The sequence below is a fragment of the Ahaetulla prasina genome, chromosome 16 (assembly GCF_028640845.1).
Source record: "Ahaetulla prasina isolate Xishuangbanna chromosome 16, ASM2864084v1, whole genome shotgun sequence".
NCBI lineage: Eukaryota > Metazoa > Chordata > Lepidosauria > Squamata > Colubridae > Ahaetulla > Ahaetulla prasina.
The window spans coordinates 724,249-741,883 of NC_080554.1; the positions used below are offsets into that span (position 1 = coordinate 724,249).

General features: G+C 50.4%; 2 protein-coding genes across 2 annotated transcripts; one reads left to right on the plus strand and one right to left on the minus strand.

The window, feature by feature from the left end:
- Positions 1-3,967: 3,967 nt before the first annotated feature.
- Positions 3,968-7,895, minus strand: NDUFA8 (NADH:ubiquinone oxidoreductase subunit A8). Its single transcript, XM_058159289.1, has 4 exons — positions 7,739-7,895; positions 6,308-6,471; positions 5,692-5,857; positions 3,968-4,261 (listed from the first exon to the last, which is right to left on the minus strand). Exons 1-4 carry the CDS (start codon positions 7,787-7,789, stop codon positions 4,124-4,126), a joined length of 519 nt encoding a protein of 172 aa, XP_058015272.1. The 5' UTR covers positions 7,790-7,895; the 3' UTR covers positions 3,968-4,123.
- A 111-nt stretch (positions 7,896-8,006) lies between these two features.
- Positions 8,007-17,606, plus strand: MORN5 (MORN repeat containing 5). Its single transcript, XM_058159299.1, has 5 exons — positions 8,007-8,053; positions 8,560-8,707; positions 9,327-9,438; positions 9,642-9,773; positions 17,019-17,606. The coding sequence occupies exons 1-5, from the start codon at positions 8,007-8,009 to the stop codon at positions 17,096-17,098; spliced, it is 519 nt and encodes a 172-aa protein (XP_058015282.1). The 3' UTR covers positions 17,099-17,606.
- Positions 17,607-17,635: the final 29 nt, after the last annotated feature.

Sequence of the window (17,635 nt, forward strand, 5' to 3'; positions counted from 1 at the left end):
TTTCCTAATTAGACCAAGGTTGGTGAGAGGACTGAGGAATTTGTGTTGGGAGGAATTTGCTTTAATTTAGTTGAACTACTCTGGGAATGAAGTAATTCTCAGCTGTTCGGACAAAGTTTGTTTGTTTTTACACTGACTGAGTTTCCTACTACCGACTTGGGCCTGGGTCACAACACCTGCTTTGTTTTCCCACTTTCTCAACTGTTCTCTCTCTCGCAGAGAACAGCAACAGGCGGCCGTCTCTGCCGGGAGAATCGGCCTGCCGTCTCTTCCAGGGGGCTCCGCTTATCTTGCCGGGTAGATTAATCCAAGAGCCCTCCTTGACAGAGGAGCTGGTTCCTGTGTAGGATTCTTGGGGCAAGTGCCAGAGGTTCTTAGTCCGAGCCCCCCCTCCCCAAGTTATTCTTCACTAGCCCTAGATCCAGATACAGCAGGATGACCTTCAGCACGTTTGGATGGCACCAAGCTCTCCTTTGCGATGTTGTCATTTGGAAATGCTGCCACGCAGCCCTCAACTTCAAGCTGGGCAAACCTAGTTTATCCCCAGCTGAATCTTGCTCCGAGTATGTCCCGATTGCTAGATTTCCCCTGCGACTTTCCTGCGGGAGTTCCAGGCAGGATTTGCAGGCCCCTCCATTTTTGCCCAGCGTGTTCCTGTGAGGCGGGCTGGCCGAGAGAGACTGCCTGGCCCTAAGGCACCCTGGGCACTTCCAGGGTGAAGGTGAACTTGGATCTCCCAGTGCCAGTCTTCAAACCGCTATGCCAGGTTGGATAACCCGCCAAGAAAGTTTACTGCTTCCCTTCCCAGCGATTATGCCATGTTGAGTGACAGCGATTCACTTTCTGGAAACTGACCATTCCTTCCGTGGGCATAGCTACCTGGGCAAAGAAAAACCCAGGGAAAATTTTGGTAGGAAAAGTCTGGGGAGAGAAAAAACTCCCAGCTTTTTTTTTTTGGGTGTGTGTGTGTGCAATAAGCAGCAGGGCCTCCCCATGCCTTCAAAATCACAACGAAGCCCCAGGGATTGTATCTCCCGGTTAGTAAACGAAAACAGCAAATTATGTTGGAAGAACTGGCAGAGAGTTGTCTTGGATGGCCCCTCGTGATTAAGAGGAAGAATATGTAAATGTACGTGGCTGTTGCCATAGTTACTACATGAATTACCGCTGGCGTTTGGGGGGGGCAGCTCTCCTCCTCCCCCCTCTTTTTAAAAGCAGCTCTCCAGAAGGGTCAAGGTTTGCATTCCCAATGAGCCGGGCTGCCAATGCAAGATTCCAGCAACTGGTACCCAGGTTGCTCTCATCCGGGCTGCAGCGTAGGGAATCGTGGCTTGCTGAAGTAGCCGGGTTTACGCAAACCACAAAAGCCAGAGCTAGGCTTAAAGCCACCTTAATGCGTGGGCTTGACGGGTTCGAGGGTGTGGGTTGGGGTGCCCCAATTCAGACGCCTTCTGGGGGTGGGTGCCAGCACTCAATGGCCTCTTGAAGGAAGGCCACCGTGAGAAATTAACTCCGCTCTCATCTGAGGTGAAAAAAAGACAGGAGCCTTGGCAGAACCCCCTCAACCAGCAACTGTCTCCTGGTGGGTGGGTGGCGAGAGAGCTCTGCCTACCTTCCCGCCTTAGTCTCCAGCGTACCTGATTATGCCATTCATCGCTTGGCACTTCAGGTAGGAAGTCAGTCCACGGGAACCCCTGGCACAGGGCTGGCGGTGCCAGGCTGGAGCCACTCAAGGCCACCACAGCCATAAGCAGCCCTGGAAGACCATCGCTTTGTCCTGGTTCTGCAGAGAACTCTTCTTCGGCAAGAGCAGGGGAACCAGCCTGTGGCTTTCCTTGGGGGTCTTCTTTAAAAGTCCCTGGGGTCAGGAAGCAGGCCATAAAACCTCCTCTCTGGAGGGGTTCCCCAGGCAACAAGGTGGAATTAAGTAAAGGGAGTTGAGCTGTCTACACACAGCTAGAGGGTCTGATGGCTACTCCCGGGGCGGGAGACGGGTGTCCAGCCGTCAGGAAGTGACCAACAGCCGGTCCTGACCCCAGCCATGTGCCCCTTCCCCTAAGGCACCGCACCCAAGGTGGGGCTGGGTGAGGCCGCGGGAGCTCGTGGCCAGCCCACCCTCTTGGCTAAACACAGGAAGGCGAAGGGTCAGCAGCAGCCTCCACGCAGGCCAACCTCGGGAAGGAAAAGGGGGGAGGAAAAAAAAAAAAGACTACCAACCACAGAGACCGCAGGCGGAGGGAACCCCTGCCTGGCCTCTCCCCAGAATCCACAGGGAAGGAGGGCGGGCTTGGTCTTCTGAACAGGGATGGACGGAGAGAAAGCTTGCAACCTCCCTCCCCATTGCGCAGATCCCGAGTGCGGATCCCAATCCCGAAGCCAATAGAGAGATGTTCCCAGCGCCCCTCCCCGCCAAGTAAGCAGACCCTTGGAGACCGTTTGCTTTGGGGGATTTCAAGGTCCCCAAAGCTCTTCCTCACAGATGAAATTCTTCTCAAGAGAAAAGGCTGCCTTGATTGACCTACGGGCAAAAACAGCAGGAGGCAAACCATGTAAATATATACGTAAGATCATGAAAAATAATCATGCCAATACACAGTCAGACACACACACGCAGAGAGAGAGACATGCACGTTATATTAAGGACATCAGACTGTTTACCGTGTGTGCATGTGCACTGAATGTTTCATCTAAGCTAGGCGCCGATCCTTAATTACCTGTGTTTTATTTAGATTTTCCAGAGGCTGCACTGATCTGTGTACATTCTGGTGCTTTGACCCACGATCAAGACGAGAACGAGGCAACGGTATTTCTGGAACTGACACGCACCAGCGAAGGGCCCGAGAACTACTGAAATCCCGCAAATACTTGCCATCGACCTTGTTTATATTGGCCGTGGGCTTCTACCCCCAAGACTCTGTGGTCTCACTCGGCCGAGGGGTTTGACTGAACAGCTGCAGCTCATATTCTCGGAACTGGGAGAAACAACAACTGTTTGCCGATTTTTACAGCCCAACAACCTCAGGGAGTCTCCAGTGGAACCAACCATCCTCATGTTCCAGCTTTAAGCGATGCTGGCACAGCTGAGATTCCCAGCCCCTTTTCTTTCTCCCCATACCGTCCCCACAGCTCTGATGTCCACATAGCAGTAAGGTATATCGGCAGGTCTATTTATCTCCAGGGATAAATTATTTACACCCTGAAACTCAAAAAGCGTGCATGCTATTTTCTAACACTGCTTTAAACCTTGTTAAGTTTACAGAACGCCGGATGACAAGAGTTGGAATGGGACCTTGGAGGGTTTCTAGTCCAACCCCCTGCTCAAACTGGTTTGTGCCTACTGCCTCCGACGGCGTTTTGGCTGCCAAGAAGTGCTACAGACTGACAAAACTCACATCGATTTATGGAGCCCCCTTGGTTTAAAGGAGGTAGAGATGGACACAGACAAGAGGGAGGGAGGGAGGGAATTTTTCATCAGCACAAGAGAATGCGTCCCCTCCTGGATCTGAGGGAGTATTCTGAACCAAGACGAGGGCAACTGAAAGTCTTCATGTCCGTTAAAATGGATGAGGAGATTGACAGAAATAGAACCTTGGATCTTTGCAAGAGACATAGATGCAGGGCTTCACTGCCTGGATCCCAGAAATATTGAAGGAAACTGCAGATGAATGTCACCGTAGAACGTAAGGACCCATCAAGGCTCCTGAATTTAAGTCTGGGATTAATGGTTGTGTGAAAAGAACTGAGAGCCAGGCTCAAAATAACTGCGGCAACAAGATCAGCAGGCAAGGAGAAAAAATGGATCATCGTAGTTTGCCCCAAAGAAGAGAGGTGTTAAGAAATCCATAATAATGTCCTTAAACCACATTAGACACTTTCCTCACTGGAGGAGATTTATTCCAGAATTAGAGAAAACATTTCTCTGCTTGTATATTTCAAACAAACACACGACAGAAGGCATGAGACATCGGACCTCTCAAAGAATATGCATTTAATGACCACTGAGTACAGATAAGATCCATCCAACACCAACGAAGCGTAATCTACCATCCACCCCAAAAAAATACCTTCACGGTTTTCCTCTATGGCTGGCGTACGTGCAGAGCTGCCAATTCCCCCCGCCCCACTACCAACTCCAGAAATAACCTCGTGTGCCGTATTTCGCAGGCTTGTATTCGCCTTCAATTGGCGGGTTGGACGGTGGTCTCGTTCGGGAATGGCAGGGGTTCTCGGGGAGGGGACGGTCGGTCTTCACTTTAGTGACCTGGAAAGGAAAGAATCAGAAGGGAAGATCTTGCTGAGCGGAAGGGATGACATCGCTGCAAGGAAGGTGGCGTTTCAGAAGAGGAAGGGGAGGGAAGAGCAGGGAAGGACTCCTGAAGCTGGTTTAGAGGCAGTCAAGACCACAGGGTCTCCTGCCCAGTGTTTTCTACTTGGGTGAGACTAAGTGGGCCTCTGTAAATATTCCCCTCTTACCCGCCTGCATTGCTTGGTTGGAAAAACTGCAGTGGAAGTCAGGTAAACATCTGACAAACAAGGTAAGGCTTGTCTGTTGGTGCGCGCAACATAGGAAGAGGCCTGTGCAACGCTGTGAACCAGCCCCCAAAACACAGACACGGAAGCAGGAAGGGGTCCCCTGTAGCCCCTCGGGCTTTGAAAGCGCTCTGCCCCTCAGACCAGCCCATAAAGGAGCCAGAGTTTTAACTGAGCAAATGATGGGCCCACAGGGGCCAAAGAAATACAGAAAAGGAACGCAAACCTACATCAAAAATGACCTATTGGCTGAACTAGTAGAAAGCCAAACTGGTGTGCGTGTGTGTGTGTGTGTGTGTGTGTGTGTGGTAGTATTAGGTCCAGTATAACAGTAGCATAATATTCCCAAGTAGTAAATGCCCCTCAGCTGCTTTTACATGCTTCCCAACTACACAACTTAAAGCAACCATCCATTCTCTGCCTCCATCTTCCAAGACATCCTTAGCAATTAACAGAGGCAGTTACTTTAGGGCAGTGGTGAAATCGGAACCGGTTTGCTGGCTGTGCACGCCAAAAGGAGGCATGGGTTAAGTAGAACAGTGTGCGCGGGGGGGGGGGGGAATGGGGTGATCAGCTGTGGTGCGCGATCTCTTTTTTTTACTTTTAAAAGCATTTTTTTTACAACCTATTCGGCTGACAATCAGGCAGCTCAGCTGGGCATGGGGGGACGGCGGGGATTTTTGCTACCGGTTCTCCAAACCACTTGCCGCCATCGCTACCGGATTGGCTGATCCGGTCTGAACCTGGAGCATTTCACCCCAGCTTTACGGGCAAATGCTCCCAAGCATTGGCTGTTACCGAGGCAGGAACTAATGGCTCCTTTCCCAGAAAACTTCTTCTCTACCTCACCAATTCATGTGCAAAACTGCTAGCTCTGTCAGCACAAAAATAAGCCCAGCAGGACCAGAAACAGGGGAGTTGGACTCCTGGCCTTGACATTCCAGAAACCTGTCATCCCCTAAAAGGGCTGGTTTAATCTGGCCATGCTCCATGCTCCACGCAACACAAGGAAGAGGAAAGTCAACTCAGTCTTGCCGCATTCTCAGAGCTGCAATGGGAAGGGAGGGAGGGGATCTCCGCATGATTAGAGATGTTGGGAAAGGAGCAACCAGCACTTGGGCCCACTGACCATAAGGACACGCCTGAGGGTCCTTCGGTTACCTTTGACAGCTGACCCAGCTCTGGCCTCACCCAGCCCAGCTTGTCCAGCACGCAGTCATCAAACAGCTGCTGCTGCTTCCGACAATGGCAAAGCTTCAACGTGTTGGAATCGTCGAGGCAGTTCCAGTACTGGTTGAAGGGCTCGGCGCAATGCAACTTGATCTGCCTGTAAAAAACCAAAGGAGGCGGCTGCGTTTGGTTAACCGAATAAAAGGTTGACAAAGACCATTCCGAAATATGACGCTAATAAGAACGGAAGACGGGTGCATTAAATAACAACAACCTGGGTGCAACCCCAAAACAGCCGGAGCCCCGCTTGAACTTCATCGACATTAACAAAATCTCCATCGGTCAATCACGGAAGGCAGCTGACATCCTGCTGTTAACACCACTGAACATCCACATCTGCCTATCCTAGGACTTTGGGGAGGTTTCAATAGGTCAGTTAAAATGCCAAATCCTGACTGACTGTGTGACAAACCATAATCCTTCTCATTTCAACCTTGAGCTACAAATATTCTCCTTTATTATTAATAATTCCCTTCAAGACCCTCACAGCATGTTCCCCACTCCCTCTGGAGTCCCAGAGGCCCCCCCGCATCCCCGAAAGGCTCACTTGAAAAAGTCCATGGCGCACTTGCTCACAGCCCGGCCTTCCTTCAAGCACTTCCGTGGGTCCTTCTCCTCCCAGCGGCAGAGCATGAACTCCTTGTTGAACTGGTTACACTGCGAGCCATAGTGGTGGGCACCCGCCTTTAGGACCGCGGTGCCAACCGGCACCTGAAGAGCAAGCGAGGAAGTCAAGGTTGCCCTCTTGCAGGCCCTCAAGGCCATCAACGTTTCATAACACATAGAAATACATTCGGTGCTATAAGAGTCGCGGTGTGGCTCAGGCTGTAAGAAGCCTGTTATTAAAACACAGCTGCCTGCAATTACTGCAGGTTCTAGTCCCACCAGGCCCAAGGTTGACTCAGCCTTCCATCCTTTATAAGGTAGGTAAAATGAGGACCCAGATTGTTGGGGGGGGGGCAATAAGTTGACTTTGTATATAAATATACAAATAGAATGAGACTATTGCCTTATACAATGTAAGCCGCCCTGAGTCTTCGGAGAAGGGTGGGATATAAATGTAAATTAAAAAAAAAAGAGGGGGGAGGGGAGGGGAGGTCAAAGCCTCTGCTCATCCCCTCTTCCCCAATAGGGGGGTCTCAACAGGGTTACAATATTTAGGATATTTATTTGTTTCTATTTTAAGAACATTAATAATTATCTAAGAACATCTGCACCTGCAGTTTTCATAGGCTTGCTTTTCCTCTCTTCCTGTGCATGCCAGGGTCACCTTGGGCGAGATGGGTAGTTCTAAAAATTTGATTAATGAATAAAGTTCATGAATACCCAGATGGCCCAGCCTGATTGTTCGTCAATTCTTACTTTATTCCACCTTTATTCCTTCCCTCCTTCCCCCACCCTTTCCAATATAATCTTCCTTACTGGTTGTCAAATCCATGCTAGGAGAAGGACTAAACTTTTTAAGTCCTGAAAATCCAGGCAACAAATGTCGCTGCTGATTTTTTTGGGTGGGGTGGGTGGGGGAGGCCAAAATTGCTTGTTATATTTGTTTGTTTATTTCTGCTTCTTTTGTTTGCTTGTAAAATTTACAGGGCTCCCATCTGAGCCAGTTGCAATCTTCACGCTGCTGGTCAATTAATTGCATGCTGGGAGGAGGACGAAACTCAAAGCTCTGAAACTGCAGGAAATGAATAATGTTTGCTCAAAAAAAAAATATATGCTTATTTATTTATATATTTATTTGCTTATTTATTTGTTTGCTTAAAAGGAGGGGGGGGAGGCTTGAGGAAGGGGGTGGAGGGGCTGCAGGTCCAGACCTGGACTGACCCCTGGGAGGAGTGACCCCCCCCTCCAGAGGGGCTTGGGGAGGTCAGCCTTTGGGGGGTCAGAGGTCACGGGAGGTCAGGCGAGCAGGGAAACTGAGGCACCGCTCGGGGCGGGGCGGGAGGCTCCGGAGAGCGGGGTGGGGGCGGCTCACCTCCGGCACGTCCAGCTCCTCCAGCGAGGGCAGCTCCACCAGCCTCGCCATGGCCGGAGAAGCGCCGCACCTTGAAGTCCCCTTTCCCGATGCCGCCGCGGGGCCTCAGGACGACACTGCGCATGCTTCCCCCGGCCACGCAGGCGCAGAAGCCCCGCTGTGGCCCTCTCCGGCATAGGGCGGGGCGCCCCGCCGCGGCCACGCCTCGCCCCGCCCCGCCCCCGCGTTGCCTAGGCGACGGAGACGCGCGTCCGAGCCCCGCCGCGCCATGCAGTACACGGGCAGCTTCTACCGCGGGCAGCGCGTCAACGGCAGGTGCACGTGGGGACGCGCCCCTCTCGCCTGCAGGGCCCTTTGCAAAGGGGGAGGGGTGCAAAGAGTGGGGGGGTGGGGGGGTGAGGGGCTCGTGCAAACCTTGCAGGCGGAGGTTGCAACGGGGAGCCTCTGTTCACGTGTCCAGAAGGGAATGCATAGGAGATGCGGGCTCGGAGGGGGGGAGGAGATGCGGTATACGCGGTCCGTTAATATGCAACGCTAATAAATCATAAATCGCGCGTAAAGATTATGCAGGTGTGTCTAGATCACGCTATTAATACCCCTCTTAAGAGTAAGTCGGGGGGGGGCTTTAGGGGAGATGGGAGCGTTATCCCTGCCTATTAATAGGTCCAATGAGTTGGGGGGGGAACCCAATACATAGGCTATTGCTTCCTTGCATGAAGGTGAAGCCCCCACCTGGGCAAGGACGGGCTGGGTGGGGAGTGGGTCGTTGGAGAGAAGTATAGACCAGATGCCTAATATTCTCTCTGGGCTCCCCCCCCCAGGTTGGAAGGGACGGGGACGTACACCCTCCCCACCGACACCAAGTACGAGGGCGAGATGAAGGACGGGATGTTCCACGGGAAAGGAACTCTGTACTTCCCCAGCGGAAGCAAATACGAAGGGACTTGGGACAAGGGTATCTGTGTGGAGGTATGGCTTCAACCATGGAACCAGCCAGGGAGCCTCTGGTGGGAGCGACAAACTCCTTGACACCCTGGTGGGAGCTGATCTTGACCCATCTGGACCTCCCAGGACCTTCTCCCTGCCATGGGGAGCCATCCTTTCTTCTCCATCTCCGAAGCCCCAGTAGATGCCTCCTGGGTGGGAGCCCCAAGCATGCTGTGCTTCAAACACCCACAAACCGGAGTGGCTTGGTGCACACGCTGTGCTAAGACAACACTGAACAAAGATCCAGAACGGATTGTCCCATAAGGACCTTTTAGGGCCACTGGCTGGATGGACCTTAAATGTCCTTCAAGGATGTCCATTCTCTTTAGAAATACTACGCCTTGCTCATTTGCTTAGTGTGTCTTACTTCTTCTACCGGCCTGGTTGGTCATTCCCGACCCGTTTCCTGTGTTTGATAAAACAGTTTTATAATGTATTTGATAAGTTTGATAAGCAGGCCCCTTCGCACAATCTGAGAAGCGAAAGAAGCCATTCCTGGGGAAGCAGGTGGAGTTCTCAAACCACATCACAGCCAAGAAACAGGAAGCTGGATCTGAATGCTTGGTTCTGCTCCACCTTAACCCTGAATTTGCCCCGGCAGGGAAAATACACCTTTTCTGATGGTTTGGAATACAAGGACAATAAATGGCATTACTGTGACGGCTATGACCGGCGGTTCTACACGGAAATCTGCAACGGCCTGAAGCCAGCAGGTACAGCCTGGGACAGCCCGATGACGGAATGATTGGTGCGTCCTCTCTTTGGGAGGTGGCTAGACCCTCTCCCCTCTGGTCGGGAGACCCCAAAGATTCAGTATCAGGACTCCTGGTGCAAAGCAGTAAATGCTGGGCTATTTTTTTTTTCAGAGTGTTTGCTTTTCACATCTTCTTCTTCTTCCTCGGTTTCTCTTCCCAAGGGATTTCCCAGCTGACCAACCTGGATCCCCCGCGGAACATCCCCCCTGGCTGCTACGACTGCGGAGATGGCTTCTACAACCCGAAGACCAGAGTGGTTGTGGATTACCGGCACCGCTTTCTGAGAAATGCAGGTAGGCCCTTCTCCTCCTTCAACCTGGAATTGGCTGCAAGACGGAAGTCCCAATCGTCCTGGGGAACGCTAGGCAGACCAGCCCAAGTCTTGGTGTCCTTCACATGGAAAAGGAGTGGGGAGGAATTAGGGCCCTTAAGATCAGCTGTCTTAAGACCCTTGAAGGTGGGTTGGACTCTAGAGACTCCCCACTATAAGGATAGGTCATGGCAGAGTCGGTCGGATGGGTCCCGCAACATCTCCAGAACTTTGCCGTAGTTGGGATTGGGCCATCTCTCCTACCCTCAAGCCCTCCCTACAACCTAATCCCAATGCCTTTGGGGGCCATCAGACCAAACTCCTGGATTCAGTGTCACACTCATGGTGGGTGAGATAAACACAACCTTTCCCAACACAGGAATTGTGACCAGTCAACCCAGAGAGAGAGGAGGGAGGGAGGGAGGGAGAGAGAAAAAGAGAGAGGGGGGAGAGAGAGAGAAAGAAAAGGAAGGAGAGAGGGGGAGGGAGAGAGAAAGAGAGAGAAGGAGGGAGGGAGGGGGAGGGGGGAGGGAGAGAGAAACTGAGTCCTTGGAATTTTTTTCTCATCTTTGCTTTGAACGCCTCTTTGTTTCCTTCTATTGCTATAAACTTTGAGCGACAGCCGCAGCAACAATCGTCATAAGTGGCCCATTGTGCAAATCCCCCTTTGCGAAGGGGCGGCTGGGCAGTGTGCAGGAGCGTGGCCCCCTCCTCCCTCTGAGAACATGGGTGTGAAGATGGGATCTGGTGCCAAAGTCCATCCCTTCCTTGAAGGGCACGGATACAATTGAACACAGCGGTGTTTGTCTGCCCTTAAAGGAACGCCAGCCGTCCCAGGAGGGTCTTCCGAGGCTGGGGGTGGGGGGGGGCACTGAGGTGACAAGAGAGGCGGGGAGCATGCCAGGAAAGGGTCAGCCGTGAGGGGGAACAGATCCAGGACTGCTCCTTCGCCGGAAAGGCAGGAAAACCCTGGCAGGCGACTGGCCAGATCTGGAAGCATCAAAAACAGATGGCAGGAAATATTTAGGAAACTCTGGACAAGAGCGGCAGAGCCGGCTTGCTGAAAGTCCACCCTCTTCCTAAGGAGCTGGGTTCGAGGAGACCGCTTTCCCCTTGCGTCAGCCCCCTCGAGGGCAGATAGACCCACCCGGAGAGAAACTGAACTCTGCCTCCGTCTGGGATTCGAAAAGAGGAATTGCAAAGAGCCCAGACTTGAACCCAGGTCTTCAGCCTTGAATGAGCTCTTGCGACTTTCCTGCCCTCTGCTTCTGTTCCTCCGCTGCACTTTTGCCATCCTGCCCGGCCATGCCTGGCATGGCTGCCGGTTGCCCTCGAGAGCACACGGGGCCCTTTGAAAAGCAGGCCAGGAAATGGCCTGTGACACCCAGGCCCCGTTAGCGGTGACGGGTGCAAATGGCAATTTTGCAAGTCGCAAATTGAAACTATTAGCCTGGAAGGAAATCTATAAGTGTGCCTGCTCAGGATACATTTTCATGGATGGCTTTGGGTTTTGATCAAGCAATAAAAATCCCCCAGTTGGTTTTTTTTTTCTTGGGTTTTTTTTTTCTAACATGCTATAGTATAACTCTCTTTTTTTTCCTTCTTCCTCTTTTCTGCTTTTGTATATTTAATCATTGTGAATTATAAGCCGTGTGAAAGATTTTAGCTCTGGGGCATTTGCCAGATGGTTGATTCTGCTGGGTTTTTTCCTCCCTCTTTTTCTTTCGCACAACAAAAGACATAATGTTTGTGGCAAGCCCTGAGAAATTGTTGGTAATCAGTGTATTCTTCAAAGAACGGGCACCAGACCTGTTTGCAAGAATGTTCGGTTTATGCCGAAATTAATCGTGAGCTCTTTTGAATCTGCTCCTGGGCAGGGAACAGAACAAATTGTGTCACTTCTGTGCCGGTTTCCATCCATCGTGCAGCCCTCTGAAGGGCAGAGAGACGGGATGGGCGAGCCAGCGAGGGAGCGCCTTTCTTTCTTTCCCCCCCGCACTACATATATTTGGTTGATAATATATGGATCAATGCAGCCGTTGCTTCAGAAATCACCGCTTGGTGCAGCTTCCTTAGGCGAACTCAAAGGATCTGGCTTTGTCAAGGAACCTTCCTGAGGGGAGGAGGGCCCTTTGTGGAGCCCTGATCTCCAGAGCTGTTGATTAGCAATGCCAAAAATTGGGTGGGGAGTCAGAAGGCAATGCAGGCAACTCTGCCACCGAGGTGCAAAATCTTTTCAGCTCATTCTGTGGTCACCAGGATTACTGAGTGCCAGGTAAGGTAGGGAAGTTTCCTCTGCTCTTATTGAATTCAGCCCTGGATGATGGACAGGAGGAGGACAGCATTCTTGAGCCAGACTAGGAAAGTGTCCATGTGTGACTCTTCAGTGCTCCTGTCAGCCTCTTGAAGACCCACAATCTGATAGAATAGAATTTAATTCTTTATTGGCCAAGTGTGATTGGACACATAAGGAATTTGCCTTAGTGTATACGCTCTCAGTGTACATAAAAAAAAAGATACGTTCATCAAGAATCCTAAGGTACAACACTTAATGATAGTCATAGGGTACAAATAAGCAACCAGGAAACAATATCAGTATAAATCGTAAGGATACCAGCAACAAAGTTACAGCCATACAGTCATAAGTGGGAGGAGATTGGTGATGGGAACGATGAGAAGATTAATAGTAGTGCAGATTTAGTAAATAGTTTGACAGTGTTGAGGGAATTATTTGTTTAGCAGAGTGATGGCGTTCGTGGGAAAAAACTGTCCTTGTGTCTAGTTGTTCTGGTGTGCAGTTCTCTATAGCGTCGTTTTGAGGGTAGGAGGTGAAACAGTTTATATCCAGGATGTGAGGGGTCTGTAGATATTTTCCCAGCCCTCTTTTTGACTCGTGCAGTATACAGGTCCTCAATGGAAGGCAGGTTGGCAGCCATGGTTTTTCCTGCAGTTCTAATGATCCTCTGAAGTCTGTGTCTGTCTTGTTGGGTTGCAGAACCAAACCAGACAAGAGATCCAAGAGATGTGGGTTAAAATAGGCCAGATCATGAGACCCACCGCTGCCTGGCCATAGACCATCAGTGAGGGCTTAGCAGGAGGATCTGGTGGCATTCAGCTGTGGGCATTCAAGGTGCCAGGGTCCCAGATCTTCCAAAAGCACCTCCTTCCCATTTGAGGAGAAGCTCAGCAGATTCCCTTGGGGAGCCCTGCTAGGCTGGGGGTCCATGCCTTGGCAGTTTCTTCATGGCAGGGTCCACGATCTTTGGCGTCTTGCCCACCCTCTGGCTTTCCAGGCCCTAAAATAATGACTGCTTTCGAAACCTTGCAAAGATTGAATTCCTGATTTGCCAAGATCAACAAGCAAGGTTTGGGTCTGAGCTCTCCCCTGCGGATACGTAGACGATTGTTCTGCAGGGCCACCTCCGAGCTGGTGGTCAACTCTGCTGCGTAACATTAACAAACAGATCATTTCAACCCAGCCTGGAGAGTTCCTTTTTAATGGGCAATTTGTAATTGCAGCAGTTAAATGGGAACCAGCAGCTAAGATGTCACTCCTGGTTGGTGGCCAAGGGCTGCTGGAGAACTTTGGGGATTGCAATTAGCCTGGAAGTCACAGGCAGGCAGGCAGGAAGGCTTTGCAGTTCTGTATTTTACTGAAAGTCACCCTCATGTCTTGACTTCATCCTCATTCTGGGACCGAGAAACCCTGCCGTTGTCCAGGCCTCTTCAGCACATATTTTGACTTCAAAACAAGGATCAGGAGAGCTCTAGCAACGGAGCTGCTCCCAAGATTAGGTACTTTTGGGATGGAGACCTGAAACGGTCTTTGCCCCAGATTTACAAAAGGCACCCCAAGTAGGTTGCTGGGGGCGGTGGGACCCAGACACCCCTGCAGCAGATCTGCAGGTGGGAGGATTGGAATCCAGCTGAGGTCTCGATAGCATTTGCGGGGGGGTGGGATTTGGATAAGGAAGGAAGAAGAACGCAAGGAGAGATGCTTCCATTAAGTCATGGAATCATCAAGAAATGGCTGGGAATGGGCACCTTTGCTTAGGGCTTGAGGGACTCCAGAATAACAGAGTTGGAAGGGACCTTGGAGGTCTTCTAGTCCAACCCCCTGCTCAAGCAGGAAACCCTAGACCGTTTCAGACAAATGGTTGTCCAATCTCTTCTTCAAAACTCCATCAAGGCAAGAACTTTATCTTCTTCTTCAGAAGATAAAGTTCCTGCCACAATTTTTCCTTTTGGGAATTATAACGGATTGTACAGGGATTGAGACTAAACTGATTCTGAATTTAATAACAGCAGCAAGACTGTTGATTGGACAATACTGGAAGAAAGAAGAGGTACCTACAATAGAAGAATGGATACTGAAAGTCATTAATTTGGCTGAGATGGCTAAAATCTCAGCTTTTTTAAAAGACAACACGCAGGAAAGATATTTAATTGAATGGAAAAAATGGATTGATTATCTACAAAACAGATATCAGATTAAGAAATATCAGATTGCCTTTGAATAATTAGGAAGATATTTTATGTAATGGGGAGGGGGTTGGGAGATGAAAAGCTTTGGATGAGGTCAATTGGATTGGAAGGGAAAATTTTATTCTATGTTTGGTTTATGTATAACAATACCTTGTGATTGACCCGGGAAGCGGGGGGGGGGGGGAAGGGAGGGGGAAAGGGGGTTTTCTGGGAGGGAGGGGGAGAAAAAGGGGGGGAAATGTTTTTGTTTTTTTAAAACAAAAAAAGGAAAAAAAACCTCAATCAAGGCTTCATTAAAAACCGAAGTAAATACGGATGCTCTCCATGGATCCAGTGGCTCCCCTACCCATCCTTGAGTGGCATGCAAAGGACGCCTGTCCAGGGTGACTTTGGCCCTTTCTCGGTCCAGCCAGGACTCTCCTCCTCAGGGGCAAACGGGGGCCACTGAAAAAGGGGACGACGACAAAGAGAATGAACTTAATGGTATCCCAATGGGTTTCTCTCCCCCACAACACACGAAAGACGGAGCACCTAATTGCACCAGGGTGATAATTTCTAGTTGATTAAAGAGTATTTGTATTCTCCTTTCTCCCTCTTCTCCCCCCCACCCTCGGCCAACCCCCAGTGCCATTTTTTTTTTTAAAAAAGGAGGAAATCACATCCGAAGGCGAAGATGTGCCTCAACGCTCCTATTAATATCGCCCAACAATTGTCTTAGCTAAAAAAAGAAAAAAAAGAGAGAGGAAGGTAATTACAACTTTGCTGTCTAGGAGCACTAATCAAAGTCTGTCCGGGCTTTTAATTCCATTTTAAATATGGATGAAACCCAACTCTTCAGGCTCACCCCGGTGTGGCGGGGCGAGGGAGCTGCCGGGGACGGCACGAGGGGGACTGGGGCGGTTTAACGAGCAGCTGCTGCCGAGCCCCGGCCCGGCATCTGTGATTTAAATTGTTAGCTGCACCGTCAGGTAGAGTGCAGGAAGACATGATGGAGAGGCTGTTAAGTCCCTGGCCGCCAATTACCAACAATCAGGGAGGAGCCCCAAACTCGTTCAGCACAATAAACCCAGTTTGCCTTGTTTCATCCTGAAGAGGCTACAGCTGCAGCGATTCAGAGCCCCGGAGCAGGCGTGATTAGCAGGCAGCCTGCCTCCTCTTCCTCTCCAGCACGCAGACCAGCCATTAACCCTTCGCTCGGCTGTCCCCACCCACCCTGGACAGGACAGGACAGGAGAGGAGAGGCCTCGGTGTCCCCTCTCCATGGGGGCAGAGGGGGTTGCATGTCCCTCTGGGTAGGTCCAGCGAGAAAGTTGGGGTGATGAAGGGTGACCCTTCCAAGGCCTTCCCTTCCCTTTGCATCCCTCAGCTTTGTAGCCAGAGAAGCCCCCACCGCAGAGAGGGAAGATACCTGGCTCCCTGTCCTTTCCCTAGCAAAAGTCTTGGCAGTTTTCCCTGCAGGGAAAGCGGTGAATGTAGAGACGGGTCTCTTTCCTGCAGAATCACAACCAGCAGCTCTTTTCCGGAGCAACACAGGGGGTTCAGAAGACTAGACTAGACTAGACTAGACTAGACTAGACTAGACTAGACTAGAATAGAATAGAATAGAATAGAATAGAATAGGAATAGAATAGAATTCTTTATTGGCCAAGTGTGATTGGACACACAAGGAATTTGTCTTGGTGCATACGTTCTCAGTGTACATAGAAGAAAAGATACCTGCATCAAGAGAGATTTGTGTTCCTGGCTGTGCAGGATCCAGCCCCGTCTTCTAGCCCTGAGCTACGGTGACATGGGGCCAGCCGTTCCCCACCCACGCAGCCTGGACGTTCTGGGGACAGCAAGAAGGGGGTCATTTACAGTCCCTCCGAAATCTCACTGGGTAGCCCACGGGCTCAGTTCCCCCGCCCCCTTCACCTCTTGGTCACAAGTGGAAAATCGTGACATAGATATGAGCCTAGATTCCCAGAGGCAAAAAAAAAAAAAAAGGAATGAAAATATATTTATTGGGGATCCCGGAGTCGGTTTTCCTTAACCCAGGAAAAGCAGCTGTGCGTCAGTTTTGAACCAGTGACCAGATTAACCACCTAACACTTAAGCAAAATGGAATTTAGTTCAGTTGATACGGGAGCTCAACGTTCAGAGCCTTTCAGTGGAAGTGATTAAAAATGGCCTTTTCTCCCTCCCCCTCCCACCCCCAACAATGCACGGGACCCCTCAAACTTATTAAATCGTAAGCCCACCCTTCCATGTTTTCTGAAACCTCCTGAACAAAGGCCGAGGTTTTCACAACCTATGAAAAACGACCTGAATGAAATTAATTGAGTGGTTAAAAGGCAGATTGTGGTCAAGTCCAGGGCAGGCAATTAAACTAATTCCGTGCCCATTTCCTTACCTGGAGTAAACCCTATATAAACTCCGTTGGGCTTATTTCCAAGTCCAAGCTGCCTGGCTAAACCAACCGAAAACAACACCCAAGTGGCTTCTTTACCAGCCCAAAATATATTTGCTTTCTCTTGGAGAGGAAACTTTGGCTTCCTTTCCATCTGCCCTGCCTTGAAAAAATCCTCCTTTTATGTCTTAAATCTTAAGTCTTCATTGTTCCTGGCTCAGCCTTTGGGCCAAAACTCCCCAGTTTGACAAGGAAAGGCAGAGAGAGGGGGGGGGAGAGAGAAATCCATTTTAATTCTCCTTTTGTGTCTCCCCCTACCACAATTAACCCCCTCCCCCGTACACCCCACCTTAGATGACGACGAACACGACTGGATTGTGAAGACGTGTCGAAAAGGCTGGGACGAATGCGTTGGCTTCAAGCCGAAGAAGTGAGCCGGTCGGAGGGCGAGGAAGAACCCGGCTCCCCTTGGGGTTTTTCCCGCCTGAGGACCCTCTCCCTGTAATTTCTCCATTAAGGCCGGCGTGGCCTCCCCCTGCCAAGAGAAGGGTGCCCAGCGGCTTTCCTTTCATCGGAGGCAATAAGTGGAAATGGTGAGCCAATCGCCCTGCGCATTGGCCTTTCCCGAGGGGAGAAGGAGAAGGAGCCAGATTTTATTGTGGGGTGGGTTTTTTGTTTGTTTTTTTGGTCGTCCTTTTGTTTTGCCCTCCACAAAGAAGGGGGGCCGGGCTGAGGAACCCCAAAGCAAAGAAAAGGGAACCGGTCTTCCGTTGATGTCAGTGCCCGCACCTCGACTCGACTTAACTTTATTTATTATACACAAATAAGACATTTACAAAGCACAACAGTAAAAGGGAGCTAATAAAACAAACATTGGTTTTGACCTCTTTTTTGTTTTGATTTGATTTTTTTAAAAAGTGCTTTACAATTTTTCTTTTTCTTTTTTTCTTCATTATTCCCTCCCCTCCCTC

What these genes read in the sequence shown, in the direction of transcription:
- NDUFA8 (XM_058159289.1), bottom strand. Translation starts at nt 7,789, where the DNA reads ATGGCGAGGCTGGTGGAGCTGCCCTCGCTGGAGGAGCTGGACGTGCCG. An exon ending in TGCGCCATGGACTTTTTCAA is followed by an intron (nt 5,858 to 6,307) that starts GTGAGCCTTTCG and finishes GGTTTTTTACAG; the next exon opens with GCAGATCAAGTTGCATTGCG. An exon ending in AGCTGGGTCAGCTGTCAAAG is followed by an intron (nt 4,262 to 5,691) that starts GTAACCGAAGGA and finishes TTTCCTTTCCAG; the next exon opens with GTCACTAAAGTGAAGACCGA.
- MORN5 (XM_058159299.1), top strand. Translation starts at nt 8,007, where the DNA reads ATGCAGTACACGGGCAGCTTCTACCGCGGGCAGCGCGTCAACGGCAG. An exon ending in GGGCAGCGCGTCAACGGCAG is followed by an intron (nt 8,054 to 8,559) that starts GTGCACGTGGGG and finishes TCCCCCCCCCAG; the next exon opens with GTTGGAAGGGACGGGGACGT. An exon ending in CCGCTTTCTGAGAAATGCAG is followed by an intron (nt 9,774 to 17,018) that starts GTAGGCCCTTCT and finishes ACCCCACCTTAG; the next exon opens with ATGACGACGAACACGACTGG.